This window comes from Emys orbicularis, chromosome 18 (assembly GCF_028017835.1).
Source record: "Emys orbicularis isolate rEmyOrb1 chromosome 18, rEmyOrb1.hap1, whole genome shotgun sequence".
NCBI classification, from domain to species: Eukaryota; Metazoa; Chordata; order Testudines; family Emydidae; genus Emys; species Emys orbicularis.
The window spans coordinates 11,965,510-11,981,354 of record NC_088700.1 but is presented as its reverse complement, the minus strand read 5'-3'; the positions used below and the strand labels follow the sequence as shown (position 1 = coordinate 11,981,354).

Below are 15,845 nucleotides of genomic sequence, written 5' to 3'. Positions count from 1 at the left end.
ATTGTTCTGGGTGGTTCTGGCCACCCCACCTTTCCTTTGCCCTTGCTCATGTCCTGGTGTTTCTGTGATGCCCAGCGTGTGCCTTTGGCCTCCCCAGTGCCTCCCCAAATCACCTCCGGCCCCAGCCTTGTCACTGCGTTGCTGAGCGAGCAGGTGGAGCTGACGTGTGAAGCTGCAGGGATCCCTGCCCCCAAGCTGGTGTGGCTGAAAGACGGCAATCCTGTTTCGAGCACGGTGCCCGGGGGACCACAGGTCAGTGTGGACGGCTAGCTTAGAACCACCATCCTGGCACCAGGGCTGTGCTCAGAGGCCCCTGCCACCCAGCACATCAGTCTGTTGGAATTTCCTGCTCTAGCAGGGCTGGGCAAAGGGCCTCAGGGCTGCCTCCCCTGCTGCTCCCATCCCTCCCCAGTGCTGAAACTTGGGAGCTGATGGTGGGGGAAGTGGAGTTCTCTCACCAGGGCCTGGGTGCCAGCTGGTGAGGACAGGCCTAGTGCAAGCTCCCGGCTTGCGCAGCTCTGCGGTTCCCCATCCCGGTGTGTGGGGAGGCAGGGTGCTGAGCGGCAGGCTGGAAGCCCCCCTCTGCTCACTGATCCCTTTTTGGTTTGTTTCTGGGGATGGTGCAGATTCTGTCTGGGGGACGCATCCTCTCCCTGGCCAGCACACACCTCTCGGACGCCGGGACGTACTCCTGTGTGGCCATCAGTGCCGTGGGAGAGGATCGGTGGGATGCTGTGCTGCGGGTGCAAGGTAAGTACAGGCCTCTCCGATCCCCCCCCAGGCTGAGGAATCTGCCTCAGACCCCAATCCCCCCCCCCCTCCCCACACCTCACCTCCTAGTGACTCCCGTGTTTGCTAGAGCAGCTGCTGCTCTGCAGCTTACGCGGATGAGGGGAGCCAATCTGGCTGTTTGCTAAAGCCCTGTAAATATAAGTTCTCGTCAAACCCCATGTCTGGTGACTGCAGGGCCACCCGCTTCTCAGGGGCTGTCACAGGCTGGTCCTCAGCCCTGCACAGGGGCTTTTCCCAGGGCTTAATCTGTGCCAGGGCTGAGCCCTGGCGCCTCTGGGCCTGGCAGTTCCTAGCCCCGGCACCTCTGGGCCGGGCCGTTCCTAGCCCCAGCGCCTCTGGGCCTGGCCGTTCCTAGCCCCAGCGCCTCTGGGCCGGGCCGTTCCTAGCCCCGGCGCCTCTGGGCCGGGCCGTTCCTAGCCCCGGCGCCTCTGGGCCGGGCCGTTCCTAGCCCCGGCGCCTCTGGGCCGGGCCGTTCCTAGCCCCGGCGCCTCTGGACTTGCCGCATCAGTTATGAAAGTTAAAAAAATTGCTTGAGCCCCAGCACCTAATTGCTTGAGCCCAGGCAGCTCTTTCATTACTAATTAAGCACTGGCCTTTCCGCGTTACAGATCAGGGTATGGGAAGGAGGCGGGAGTGGCGGTTCGGAATCTACTGGTGTGTTCGTTCAGTAGCCCTGCTCCTGCGTGTTGGCCTCAGGAAGCAGCCATTTCCCTTTGATCTTACCCCAGGGTTGTTTCCTTTCAGTGCCCCCAAATGTCCTTGGTGAGGAGCTAAATATCTCAGTCATATTCAATCGGTCTGTGACCCTGGAATGCCAGCACCACACGGCCCCCTCTCCCGTACTCCGCTGGCTGAAGGACGGGCGCCCTCTCCCGCAGGACCCCCGAGCCCGACTCTCTGCGGACGGGGCCATTCTCCAGGTGACTATTCTGGCTGATGCTGAGTCAGGAGGGGATGTAGAGAACTTGGCTCTGCAGTAAATGTGTCTGTCCCCTGTACACCTGGTTATGGCTTGTTGGCTCTCCCCTGCCTGGCCTTGGCAGGGAATCCCACTTCCCGTGAGATGTGTGGCTCGGAGTCATGGAGAAATGGGCCTACCCCCTTCTTGCCCAGGCTGTGTTCCTCAGGCGTGAGAGTCTTTGTGCTGACTCAGCACTTTCCTTGTCCCTTGATTCCGCTGGGCCCAGCTTGAATGCCTGCAGGACTGCACCAGAACAGAGGGGCTTGTTGCCAGGAGCAACCTGGACAATGGACCTGGGCTGCGAGCGGACTTTGGCTCTGCTGCCGGGCTGGGCGTGCGTTTCTGGTGCTGCCACTGGGCGAGTGGCGCTCTGCTTGCCCTTCTCTCGATCCCATCCCGGGTCTGCTTGCTTTGACAGATTGAGCATGCTCAGGCGCGAGATGCAGGGAGATACACGTGTGAGGTGTCGAGCCGCTTGGGCCGGGCGGAGACGCACTACAACCTCAATGTCTGGGGTAAGCCAAGTGTTGGCCAAACATGGGAGGGGGACAAAGATCCCCTGGAGGGGTGTGAATATTCCCTGGCCCCATGTCCTAATGTCACTCTCTGTGAGAGTTCCTCCGTCTTAACCACACGGCATAATACAGCCACCTCTTACAGGGGCCAGGAAAATAGCGGCAACTGGGTTGGATTTTTAGGGCCTGCAGGCAGCTCTTGTTATCATAAGTAGGAGCCGTGGGTGCTCAGCTCCCCTGAAATTCAGGCCCCACGCCTGTAAATTTGTCTCTCAGAACTTGTTGAGAAGGAGAAATACCTTTGTCCCTCCCCACTCCAGCTGTCCCAGCCTGGATGCTATTAGGGCGGGGGAGTCTATGCATCATGGATCCACTTTATTAGATTATGTCCATCCCATGAAGGCAGTTCAGTCCGTAACACACACACCCCGTTCCCAAAGGTGGGGAATGATCCCTATTTTCCACCTAATGGCCGGTGAAACCTTGTGTAAAACCATTCCAGTGTCCTGTCAGTCTGGGTGCCCTCGCTCCACAAGGAGACTGCATCCCTTTGGGATCTGCCCTGGCAATGATAAAATCCTTCTCTTACACACGGGCACATCCTCTCCCAAAATACAGCCCTCCACAGTCCTCATGTGCAGTTCCTCAAACGCATTTGCATGCATAACCTTACACTAAGCTTTCTGAAGCTGGATTATCTCACTGACACATGGTTGAGTTGCTTTGTTTTTTTATTTTAGATGTCTGTGGTCCGTTATTACTACCTAAAATAGATATTTCACACGCACCAAACTACGCTGAAAGAATCTTATTAAAATTGCAAAGTCAAGCACTCAAAAGTTAGGAAATGCCAGAATTAAGGCTGGCTGTGCAACATTTTTCCATAGCTTTGTGGACAGCTAAGCCATTTTGGCTAAAATTACCAGTAATAATAATAATTAATAATAATCAGCTGGGGGCAAATACCTGGCATGGAAAATTTCAGCCCAAATGGTTGAAGTTTGGCAAAGTTTTAAGCAGCTGAAAACAGGGTCTTATAATGGGAAGTGTCAGGCTACCTTAGTGCTAGGCAATGCTGCCTGCCCTGTCTATAATAGTGTGGCTGGCCAGTCTGAATGTTCTTTAACCCCATGGGTGGCACAGTACGCGCTCTATACTGTCGTGCTATAGGAGAGTTGTATGATTGAGAATACTGCTGGTTTTTAATAGCTGGAAAGTTGAAATTATTCTTTCCACATGGATCAAAATTGCAAGTCTGTGTGACTGACAGTGTCACTTGCGATTAAATGTTTGTGATGCTGGGCAGGTTGGTTCCCCGTCGGGGCAATAGGCAGGGGTCACGTGTTTCTCGTTGTTCTCCTTTGGCCAAACCCACCTCCTGTAAGCCAGAGAGTAGCAAACAGAGCTAAGTCCTCTGGGACGCTAGCTAGCATCACATACCACTGCTTCTGTCGCATGTCTGATGTCCCCTGCACTCAGTTATACCCTTCTTTTGTCTTGTGCAGTTCCCCCCTCGTTCTCCTCGGAAGAGCCTGCTGCCCTGTCTGTGATGGAGGGACAGTCCGTCAGCCTGTCCTGCGAGTGCAGCGGGATCCCCTTCCCCACCCTCACCTGGGAGAAAGACGGTAGGGTTGTGCTAATATCTTCGCTCCTCCCCAAGCAGATGTCACCTAGCAGGGCTACCAGCTCCGCAGTGTTAGTCCAGCCAGCTAGACAGCATGGTTCTGAGCCAGTGGGCTAGAAGGGCCCAGGCTGGATTTCAAAGCTGAGGATCCACATTGATTTAAACCTACTTAGACTTGTGTTGGCTTGCTCCTGCAGCTCCTTCGTGTCTAGGAAGAGAAGCTGCCCCTTTTGGAAAGGCTGCATCTGGCTCAGAAGCAATCACGGGTTTGTCTCCATGGGGAGAAGCAGGCACTTCAGTGTAACCATCATTGGACCCTCTGTAGGACAGTGTGCCTGGGAGCTAGTGCTGCCAGGAGTCTCAGGGGTGACGTGTTTTCTTCCCCCACCCCATCATTCAGGTACGCCCCTTGCCATGGAGCCCGGGCGCCCCGAACGTATCTCCGCAGGAGGGAGGCTGCTGTACATTGGGAAGGTGCAGACGGCAGATGAGGGATCTTACACCTGTGAGTGCAGCAACGTGGCTGGCAGCAGCAGAAGGGAGCACCGGCTGGAGGTGGACGGTGAGTCGGAGAGGTGCTGCGGGAGGAGTGAGGTTTTATACTACAGGGAGTCGAATCTCTGAGTGGAGAATAACAATAAGAGCTCCTGTGTAAGTCAGTCGTTGTTAGTGGTTTTGGGGAGCGTGAGTGGCTGAATGGAGCATAGAGCTTCTCTCATTTCTACTGCCAAGATGTGGCCCTCAGAGACTCCATGTCCCAGCATGCCGTGCTCCATCTTGATTCAAGTGGCCAGGTCAGACTTGGTATGCTGGACCTATGGTCTCTGCAATCTACACCTCCCTGCTATGATCTGCAAAACTAGGCGCTGCCCTTGGGTTCCTGGCAAGCAGCCAGTGTGGGCTCAGCTGGGCAATCTTTGGGAGCCACTGGTCCGAAGTAACTGTGTGGTTTTGAGTATTTAAAGACAGCTGGTGGTCAGTGAACCCTACCCCAGAGTCTGGATTGCCTTAGTACTCGACACGGCTTATAACTGTCCTTTGCTGGTCCAGACCAATCGCTTGCTGCAGTTAATGTCCTCTTGCAGAAGACCCAGAAGGAGTTGAATCCCAACAGGTCGGTGCAGTGTCTCTTCTCACCTGCAGTTCTGCCAGTGATCAAAGGCAGCGGCGAAGCCCCAAAGAAGATTTCCGTGGCCAAGGCTGGTGAGATTACACTAGAATGTGAAGCCGGGGGATCACCGCAGCCAACAGTCACATGGATGAAAGATGGGCAGCCTGTGGTGAATGGGGAAGCACTTCTTCTTCAGGACCAGGGGTGGAAGCTGCATATTCAGAGGGCGCAGGTCACCCATGCGGGCCGCTACACGTGCCTAGCAGCGAATGCAGTTGGACAGGTGGAGAGGACATTTGATCTTGCTGTGCATGGTAAGGATGCGGGCAGCAGCTCTGCTGTTGTTTCTGGGACCTTGGGAGTGAGGTGTCTGAGAGCGGGGGTCAGGAGAAAGGTGATGCACTGGGAAGTTCCACCATGCGCGTGATAGAGCATTAGGTGTGAGGACGAGATAATATTAGCCAGGGTGAAAAGTTCTGTGTAAGCTCTAGGCATTGTTACTGCAATGGCCACCCCAGCAGCTAATGGCAGGGGGGTTAAATGATGGGGTGAGCGACAAGAAGCCAAAGTCATCTGCTTTCCCTGGACTGTGTGGACCAAGCTTTCAACCAGTCGAGTTCCTCCGGGGAGTTGGGTCACCTGCCTGCCTGTGTGTGCACTTGTCACCCCTGTAAACTCACATTTGGATGTGCAGATAGATTGGCAGCTACATTCACAGTGAGCTGCTCTGTGGCACAGATTTCGGTCCTGAAGGCACCATGGAGACAGGCATATTTGCTGGGCTACCTCCTTGTGCCCCTGTTTTGAACATGGGCACATAGTTTGAAGGCAGGGATAAGCTGGATTTCCTAGGGCCCCCGTTTGCTTATTTTCCTGCTTCCGTGGAGACTGCTTTATAAATGAAAGATCATCCCTTTGTCTCTAGTTCCCCCTGAGCTCATTAGGGGAGCAGGGTCAGTGACCAATGTCACTGTCTCTTTGCATGGCGCCCTAACTCTGATCTGCGAGGCCTCGGGCACCCCGCCCCCAGCGGTCAGCTGGTCCTGGGAGAACTCGCCCATCATCCCCAGCGAGCGCACACGCCTGTTGTCAGGTGAGTGATCATTGCTGGGAGGTTTATTCTGGCTGGCTGGCAACCTTGGAACTCAGGGTTTGGCTATGGGGAAATTGACCAGAAGAGCTATGGTGCAATGGCTGCTCTGGGATAGCTCATGGAATAACATAGGGAGCTATCCCGGAATAGCTATTGGTGAATAGCTTATTCCACCATAGTGATTTTGGTCAATTTCCCTACATAGACAAGCCCTTAGACAATCACACTCCAGAGTTGGGAGCCTGTAGGTCGCTGCCAGGCTGGGGGTTCTTGGCTCACTCAGCCGGTGTCTCTGGGAGTCACTTGGGGTTGGGCAGGATCCCACTGAAAATGTCTTTAAGAAATAAAAGCAAATATGTGGTTTGTGAATGGAAGTGACAGGGGCCTCTGTGGATGCTCTTAATGCTTCCAAGCATCCTCTGACATCTCTGCCAGAGAGTTAGCAGCTTTTCCCTGGAAAGCACCGGAGATACCAGGGGTGGAGGGAGAGGGTGGGGCGGGAGGGAGGTCTAATTACCACTCAGCGTTCAAACTGGTGCACCGGGTTTTAGCTGCCTGGCTCATTCAGCAGTGACAGGATTTTCTGTTAATTTCACCCCTGGGAGCGAGATTGTCTGACTTGTCCAATGACCAGTTGTCCTCATGAAGGCTACGTCCCCACGAGGAGCGAAGGGTGCGTGTTTTCTGAGAAGACAGCTACCCTAGTGGAGACCTGGCAAGTGCTAGCTTTGGCTCAGTGTGGCCGGTCAGAATAACCCCTAGCCCCCGCCCCCACACACTCAGCGTTACCTCAGGCAGCTCCACTAACTCCTGCCTTGTCTCTGCTAGGGCTTTCTGCTGGGGTCGCTCTCTCGTTGTAAACGCTGCGTGTTCCCTAGCGAAGACAAACCCTAAGGAGCAGCATGTCGGCGCGCTGCCCTGGGAGCAGCGTGAGGAGGGAATTGTGACTTGGAGAGAGACGGTCTCTTCCCTACTCCCTTCTTGCTCCCAGAGGGTGGTAATCTGTTACTGGCCGTCACTGGCCTGCCCTGCCATCTCAACCCAGTAGTCAGTGCCTAGTGGCTGTGGAGACTGAAGTTATACGGAGAGAGACCCTGGGTTGTATTTGTAGGGGAGACCTGCCCTCTGTGTGGTCTGAGGAGCTACTTGTGAGGAAAGCGCACATGAGAGGATGCCATGATTGGAGGGAGTCCCTGCTGGGGTTAGTGGACACTCCTAGTTGGCTGTACTCTGAGAGTGGCGGAGAGAGCACTATATAGACCCCTCATGTATCCTTGTAGACCTGAGGAGCGTGCCCTGATGAGTGAATGAGAGAGCTGTGACAGGCCAGCTCAGGCGATGTCAGAGACTTGCTAGGACAGGGCAGAAGCCCTGGACCAGGGTGTCGTCACTGGGAATGCTGTTTCTTTGTGCTTTGCCACCGTGGCTTTTCCCTTTATTTCCAGGTGGATGGATTCTGAGGCTAACGCGCATGCGAGCCCAAGACGGAGGCCTCTATTCCTGCGTAGCTAGCAATGTAGCTGGGGAAGCTAGGAAGGATTTCAGTGTGGAGGTCCGAGGTAAGGATGAAGCACCGGGTCAGAAGCACTGTAGATACCGGAGTTATTGCTTGGGGACCTGTCACCATTTCCTCTGTCCCCTTGGTTTTTAATGCTCTGCCTGCTGCAAGGTTTCTAATGGGGATTCTCTGACGTAGAGGAGGTAAGTGCTACACTCACACAAGCCCTTGGTATATGGCCCTTCATGTACGACAATCCCCCAATCCTTTGCTCTAGGTGACTAGAAAGTGGTTTCTTGTCTCTCTTGGTGCGGTTGGACTCCTGGCGAGAGAATCATCCTGTCTTCCCCTCTCTCTCTTTGGCTTTCTAGTTCCTCCCAGCATCGAGAACGCGGGCGAGGAAGACAGAGTTCAAGTGTCTGAGGGTCGGTCGGTCAGCTGGTCCTGCGTAGCCGCAGGTGAGTGTCGCAGGTCCCGGCTGGGAAAAGCAAGAGGCGGTTTTAACTGTAGTGCTGTGGGTCGGTAATCGAGATGTAAAGACGGGATAACAGGGTTTGTGTGGCCTAGTGGATAGGACTGGGACACAGGAGACCTGGCTTCTATTCCTACCTCTGCCACTGACTTGCTGCGTGACCTTGGGCAAGTTGCTTCCCCTCCCTGTGACCCTGCCGCCTTTTGTCTGATTACACTGTAAGCTCTTTGGGGGTGGGGGGACTGTCTCTTATGATATTTGCACTGCACCTAGTGCAATGAGACCTCAATCTGGATCGGGGGCCATGGGCTCTACCATAATACAGATGATTAAAAAAAATACCCACCTGGCCTCTGCGAGAGGTGGGTCTGTCCCATTTACATTAATTACTCCTAATGGAAAAGTGTGTGGCTTTCAACTGACATCACTAAAGGGACTTTGTAGGACGGTTCGGCCAGGGCTCGTCCCTCTCCGGGGCCGCGGGGAACCAGACCGCCTCGGTACAGACTTGAAATGAGAGTTGCCTGCATTTTCAGGGCAGCCTCCTCATACCGCTCCACCTCCTCCACGCATCCCTCCCTTCCCCTGTCTCTAGAAAGCCCAAGCAAGTTCTTCATGGCCCAATGCAGAGTGACTAGCCGAGAGTTCGGTGCCTCTGCCTGTGAGGCACCCCTGGGCTTCGATTCGGATATGTGCTGGCGCGAGATCGGAGATCAGCTGAGGAGCTGCTGGTCCCTAGCCTGGACTCCTGGCGATCTGGAGCGGGATTTGGATTCTGGGGTTGGGGAGAACATTTGCTGCCGACCTTGTTCTAGATGCTGCTGCAGGACAGCCTGTCTTTGCTAGCCGTCAGAGCAGAGCAGAGGGCTAGATTTCCCTTCGGATTTCTTTCCTGGAGGATAGGTGATAAATTGCTGCTTTATCCCTGCCCCCTCTGTGCCCATGTGGGACCGTTTTTATTTTTCTGGACGAGGCGCAGATACCACGGCGGTGGCTCACCCAAATGGAATCAATTATCATTTTGCTGCCCTGCATCTAAGCAAGGGGTAGGCTCTTTTTAAGTGACGTAGCCATCCATGTGCATTTGAGTCCTTTTTCCCAGTAGGGAAAATAACTTGCCTTTATCCTGGGCTCCCATGTCCTGCAAAGCTGGCTGCGTTGGAAATGCCTGGATAGAGCCACCATCTTGCTGCCACACTTTTTTTCTTCTTTCCTCTGATAACAAACGGGAAGATGCATGTTCATTAACTCTTCAGGGAGCTGATCCCTCTATTCCAGGGCAAGAGACAGAATATGGCACTTGGGTACCATTTATCAGGATGAAACTTTGATACCGGGGTAAGGTAGAGATGGGAGATCCTGCCTCATCATAGTGAAACCTCTTGGCCATATGTAGGTCTGGAAGAGACCTCCTGGATCAGTCCAATCCCTGCTATCTGCGTCATACAATCCCATTCGTACACTTATCAAGCCCCATCTTAAAACTAGCTCAGTTGTTTGTCCCCACTACTCCTACTGGGAGGCTGTCCCAGAATTTCACTGCTCCGATGGTTGGAAACGTCCCAGCCTGAATGTACACAGGGCCAGTTTATCCCCATTGTTCTTGTGGCTCATCCAGCCCTCTCTGCCAGCTGCTGAGGCTCTCTTCTTAAACCCTAGCGTGGATGGAGAGAAAACATTTCAGAACTGTGCTCCAGGTCTGGTCTGGCTCACTCCAGCACAGCTGAGCGTACGTGAGACCAACTTCAGCAAAGGCCGAGTCGTGCTTTTTTTTTTTTACCTCTTTTCCCTTTCACCATACAGGCAATCCCAAGCCAGAGATCACTTGGTTAAAAGATGGCAGCCCTTTGCTTAGCAGAGACGCCTATTACATATCCCCAGACGGATCTGTCTTGCAGATAAACCAAACCACCCTTTCCAGCGCTGGCCGCTACTCCTGCGTGGCCTCCAATGCCGTGGCTGATCAAACCAAACACTATCTGCTAAGTGTTCTAGGTAAGTACAGAGCCATGGGCGTTCTCAGATTTGACCGGGGGAATGGAATTCAAAACCACTAAGATGTTCCTTCGTATGACTTCAGGGTCTAATCCAGGGCGGTCCTGAGCTCTCACAGCTCCTACTGAGTTCAATGTGCAGTGAGGGCACCTACCTTTTAGCAAGAAGTTCCCAGCACCCTGCAGGGCCAGGGCCTTTGAGCAATTTGTTGTGCCAGGGGAATGGTCGTATCCATGTTTCCGATGAAGCCATGTTAGCAATGAGTGTGTTTAACCGTGGCCATTGGTACGGTTTCCCTAGCCATTGTGGTCTAGGCCTTATTTCCCTTCCACTGGTGCTGGGCGGAGTAGAACCGGCCCCAGAGTTTCTTTAGATATCAGCACTTGAGGTTCTGTTTGCACCGGGTGATTTAGTCCTTGCTCGGCCAGCTGTCAGCCGGAGGAGCTGAGCGCTGCACACTCTGTGGTGGGCCGAGTGAAGTGGTGGAAAGCATCAGCTGTGATGGACATTGGATACATTCTCTCTCTCCATTCCAAAACGATCTCTGTTTTCCCATAGTTAGTCCCACGTTTCCTGGGGCGAGCCACGAAGGTGCCACAGACGATGTTACCGTAGTGATCGATAACCCAGTATCCCTGCCCTGTGAGGCCCTGGCCTACCCTTCCCCCACCATCACCTGGCTGAAGGACGAGGTTCCTTTCCAAGCTTCCACAAACGTCCGGTTGCTCCCTGGTAACGTATCAATTTCAGTGACTGTGGTTGCTCAGAGTCATCGTTGACTTCATATAACTGCTTCCTGATTGGTCACACGGACTAGGGACTGGATATGGAGCCTTTCGCATCTGTGTCTGGTCCAGGGCGATCGTGTGACCAGGGTTCTATGGCCTGGATGGGAGATGAGGTCTTGGACCGTGTTCTTACTGGATGGGTGCTGACATTCCCAAACCCATCATCTCAGCTGATGCCTGCTGGAGCTGTGCCAGCGAGACACCAGTGATTTCATAGGCCTGGAGGCTGTGCTGCAGACGTGACCTTTGCAGCTCAGACTTGAGGCATGTCAGCGGGGCCCTTTGAGGAAGGTGCTTTGCTGCTGCTCATGCTGTGTGTGGACAGGCAGCCACAATTCCTGGGGAATATCTGCTCTTTTCATACCCTGCGCTGTGTTGTGTTATAACCAGGGATTGCTAGTCGGGATGATTCACCTGCTTATTTCTTAACTGAGTGACTAAGGGCTGCCGTAGGCGCCATCACGGAGAGTCCTTTTCCCTGACTAGGTGGCCGGGGGCTTCAGATTCTGAATGCCCAGGAAGCGGATGCTGGCAGGTACACCTGCATCGTCACCAATGAGCTCGGGGAGGCTGTGAAGAGCTATGAAGTGAGGGTCCTTGGTATGTACGAAGCCCCTCTCTAAAGCGCTTTGCCAAGGCCCCATGTTTCTGTTATTACTGCCAACTACTGCTCAGACCTGTCCCACGGCTGCTTCTTTTCCTTCTGTCACATGCATGTCCCATGTGCCGGACGGATCCGCAGCTTTTATGATCTGAACATTTTGGCCCAAGAAGGGATCCTGCCCTAGATGCCCTTTGCTAAAGCTCTCTGTGTGTCCTTCTCCTGCTGCTCTTGGGGGTATGTCCTACCTGAGCTGGATCAGCGTTATCTATGCACTGAGAGAGGGCTATTTATGTCCAGTAGCAATGCCCACCCTTCCCTCCTGGTCACTCCCTTTATCTCCTGCTCCCACTCAAGGTATCGCCCACCCCATGTGCTGCAGCAGGCTCTATCTCAGCTTATGTTAAACATCTGCTTTCCAATCCCTTCTGAAGAGCCCTCCCTCCTGGCAGCGGAGCTGTGGGTTTGTCTTGCACTGACTTGTATTTGCTTTGCCTTGTGCTCCTTGAGTCAGGGTTCTCCTTGGCATGCTTCACTGGCTCGCTGTTGCTGTGCACGCCTACAGCACAGGAATGTGCCGGTCAGGCTGTCTAGAGTAGCTCACAAACATGAGTACCAACCTCAGGGTAGACTGTTGCAAGCCAGGACACAAAGCCCAGACTGGTTGTATGTTCTATAATTAGATTTCACCAACCAAGCATCAAATGTAAACTCCTCAGGCACTAAAACAGCCTAACCATGGAGTCACAGACAGTCCCCTTGGGTACTTTGATCTATCTTGTCACCTAGGCAAGCTTCCCTTTGTGATAGATGGTCCCTTAGACTAAAAATCACAATATTCAGGTTACTCCCAGTCCCAAGGACCCGTTGCTTACCCCAGGTTGAGTGCACCCTAGAACTCTCGCCAAAGACAATGCTTGTAGTCAATCCTATAATAAACTAACTAAAGGTTTATTAACTAGGAAAAAGACATGAGCTATTTACAAGGTTAAAGCAGGTAAATATACACCCACAAATGAGTTAGTCTTGGAAGCTGCTGTAATGTGCAAGCTCTATATGTCCTTTAGGGGTAACCCAAGCAAGAGATCCCCGGCTGTTTAGCTTATGCTTAGAAGTCTTGCCCTCTCCCTGAAGTCCAAGCAACATAGGGATAACAATTTCTTCTTGACAGGGATTTTTATTCCCTTTCCCCCAGAGCTCGAGCTGATGGGATGAGTGTTTTGTCTCCTCTTCATGGGTGAGGGGGGAACAATCAACAGTCTTTTATCCCCTGCTGTTTCACAATAGGTTGTCTGGTGTCTATGGACCTTCTTTTGTTGGAGAGGAGATGACAGCTCTTCTGGTCACTAGTGTTTCACGCTGGGGAATGTTTCTCTCCTGACTGGTTGGGGGGTTACAGTTTTAGAGCAAACACTTCTATAGTCACAGAGCAAACACGTCAATATCACCTTCGAACATGGGGTACAGATGTTCTAAGTCAGATTAATACACGCAGCATCCTACAAGCATTTCATAAAGTCTGAACACATTCTCATAACTCTAATATCTATTTAAACAATACTAGCACACGGGTGAGCCAGACTGGTTTCCAGCTATGCATTTGTCAGTGCTCAGTGAGGCCTAGGTGTGAGCTGTCAGCTGACATCCCCGCATCGCGGTGCCCGTGTGGCTAGACCAAAGGGCAGGTGCAGAGGGAGATGGTTCTCTTGTCCTGATTGTATTCATGTGTCGTGGCTCCTAGTTCCTCCTCGGATTGCCAAAGATCTTGCTTTGGGGGAATTTGCCGTGAAGGAGGTGAAAACCAAGGTCAACAGCACTCTGACGCTGGAGTGTGAGTCCTGGGCTGTGCCCGAGCCGACCATACAGTGGTACAAGGATGGGCAGGTGAGGTTGCTAAAGAAAAGGCAGGAAACCGCCAGTGTCGCTAGTGTAAACTCATAACCATTTCTAAAGAGACTGGAGCCTTCCAAAGGCAGAGCCAAAACGGGGGGAACAATGGACTTCAGTGGGCCAGGATCAATGGCACTGCAGTGGGGAAGGCTGGAGAGTTCCCCCATAGTCTGTCATGACGGGCCTCTTTCATCCTGGGCAGCTGTTCTCATTTGATCAGGCTTCTGGAGTCCAAAGGAGACGGCAGACAGTGGCCACCTGGCCAGCCCCTCTTAGAGCAGGGAGCTGCACAGCAGTTGGGCATGGTCAGTTGCCTAATGATGCCTAGAAATACAACCAAAAAAGCTCCCTTATTGGTCCCTGACAGGGCTGCCCAGAGGATTCAGGGGGCCTGGGGTCTGGCCCCTGCCACCGAATTGCCACCGAAAACCCGGCACTTCGGCGGCGGGTCCAGGGCGGAAGGACCCCCCGCCGCGGGTCTTCGGGGCACTTCGGTGGCGGTTCCCGGAGTGGAAGAACCCCCCGCCGCCGAATTGCCGCCGAAGACCTGGAGCGGAAGAAGCATCGGGGGCCCGGGCCCCGCGAGAGTTTTCCGGAGCCCCCGGAGCGAGTGAAGGACCCCGCTCCACGGGCCCCAAAAAACTCTTGTGGGGGCCCCTGTGGGGCCTGGGGCAAATTGCCCCACTTGCCCCCCCCCGGGCGGCCCTGGTCCCTGAGAGGCTGTGCTCTCTCTCCAGGGCTGCCTCCAGCCATTTCTGCCATGAGGGCAGGCAGGGAAAGGTAATTCTTTACTCCGTGTTCTGTTTTCATTCAGATTCATGATCTTTACACTGATTCTCATGAAATAATGTGCTTATTTAAGGCAATGAAACCCTCTGATGATTAATAGCCAGGTATCTATTGGTGAATGAAGAGCAGTTTCCAGCTGGCTGGGAGGGGAAGGCACCATTTGTAAGGCTTGGGGTCTGGATTCTGTATTTTCCTGTGGCTGTTTTCAAGGCTTCGATCCTGGCATTTAATCGCCATGAGAAAGGTTTAACTCCTCCTCCTCCTCCTCCTCCCCCACATCCTTGTTCTGGGTGTCTCCTCGCCAGCTCTTGGAGAGTGACAGCCATCTCCAGGTTCTCAGCGAGGGGCAGCTTCTTCGGATCAGACGCGCCCGTGTCTCGGATTCGGGGCGCTACACCTGCATCGCCACCAACCCGGTGGGCGAAGACGATAAGGACTTCAGCGTGCAGATTCAAGGCGAGTCTCTCTCCCGGAGTCACTGGGCGCAGAGCTGCAAATGAGAGTCTGGGAGCGGAAGGCGTAAGGGGGCTGAGCCCCTGGAATGCAGGGTGTGGAGCGCTAGAAGAGGGGGGCAGGGAATGGTCACTGTGGAAGTGTTATTTCACCCACAATGCAGTGAGATCCCATGTTCAAGTGGAGCCCAAAGGGCCCAAGTAGCATTCGTTTGGGGCCAGATTCTGACCTCAGCTGGGAGAGGCACAAAGGGAGCGGAAATGGGGTGAGAATCCCAGGGGATCTAGAATGGCAACAGGCAGCCCCTATCCCTTCCCAGTATGCAGCCACCTGCGTGTCCAGAGAGTGCTTTTCGGGGGACTGGGCGAGGAATACTTCCCGCGGCTAAGCTGTCAGTTTGGCTAATCGCTCCACCCTGGATCTGCTTGCCCCTGCTGGCTGCCCATGTGTCTGTTGGGTCTTTTCCCCAGCATGCGTTGATTGCTGCTGCTTGCTCTCTTTCAGTGCCCCCCCTGTTCCAGAGACAGGGAAATCCCACCACAGCCTTCCAGATCCGCTACCAGGAGGAAGACCAGGACGGAAAGGTGACGGAGCACCGGGGGGTGACAGTCAACAGCCCGGCTTCCCTGTACTGTGACACGAATGCCATCCCGCCCCCGAAGCTCACCTGGTACAAGGATGGAGAGCCCCTCTCCGCTGCGGAGGGGGTTTTAGTATTGCTAGGTAACAAGCTTGGCTTATCGATGCAAACTTCAGTGTGGTCAGATAACTCTGAAAGCTTCATTTAGCTACTTGACAGCTGCTGTGCATTCCATGTAGAGAGCACCTGCCAGGTTCCTGGGCAGTCCAGGCCTGGCCAGCTACAGTATGCCAGATGTGCCCAGGTGATGCACATCTGCTGTGCTAACGGACATGCCAGGTTTGGGAGCACACCACCCTGGCTGCCAGATGTTTCAGGTGTGCTCAGCTAAAGTACACCAATGTCTGCGTTGCCGGATCTTCCAGCGTGCCCAGGTGATGTACGTCTGCTGTACTGTGGGACGTGCCAGGTGCATTGGGGGGATGCCCCTCCTGTACTGCTGGATGTGCCAAATGGCGCACACCTGCTGTGCTGCCAGATGTTCGGGAAGCCTCCTACGGCTCTGCTAATGTCCCTGAAATGTACGACAGCAGCAACAGGAACGGTGCAGGGACAAGCAATGGAAACGTGACTGTCTCCCCAGTAAAAATAATAGGAGTACTTGTGGCACCTTAGAGACTAAC

The 15,845-nt window shown here is 53.9% G+C and overlaps 1 protein-coding gene across 1 annotated transcript in view; it reads left to right on the top strand.

The window, feature by feature from the left end:
* HMCN2 (hemicentin 2) overlaps positions 1–15,845 on the top strand; it is a 115,084-nt gene that overhangs the window by 62,869 nt on the left and 36,370 nt on the right. Inside the window, exons 39-54 of the mRNA XM_065418725.1 lie at positions 98–252; positions 627–750; positions 1,537–1,712; positions 2,172–2,268; positions 3,774–3,893; positions 4,293–4,454; positions 5,036–5,317; positions 5,929–6,096; positions 7,542–7,655; positions 7,966–8,052; positions 9,870–10,061; positions 10,620–10,793; positions 11,336–11,449; positions 13,192–13,334; positions 14,435–14,585; positions 15,087–15,305. Of these exons, the coding sequence (XP_065274797.1) occupies positions 98–252; positions 627–750; positions 1,537–1,712; positions 2,172–2,268; positions 3,774–3,893; positions 4,293–4,454; positions 5,036–5,317; positions 5,929–6,096; positions 7,542–7,655; positions 7,966–8,052; positions 9,870–10,061; positions 10,620–10,793; positions 11,336–11,449; positions 13,192–13,334; positions 14,435–14,585; positions 15,087–15,305 (2,478 nt within the window). The remainder of the gene's footprint in view (positions 1–97; positions 253–626; positions 751–1,536; positions 1,713–2,171; positions 2,269–3,773; positions 3,894–4,292; positions 4,455–5,035; positions 5,318–5,928; positions 6,097–7,541; positions 7,656–7,965; positions 8,053–9,869; positions 10,062–10,619; positions 10,794–11,335; positions 11,450–13,191; positions 13,335–14,434; positions 14,586–15,086; positions 15,306–15,845) is intronic.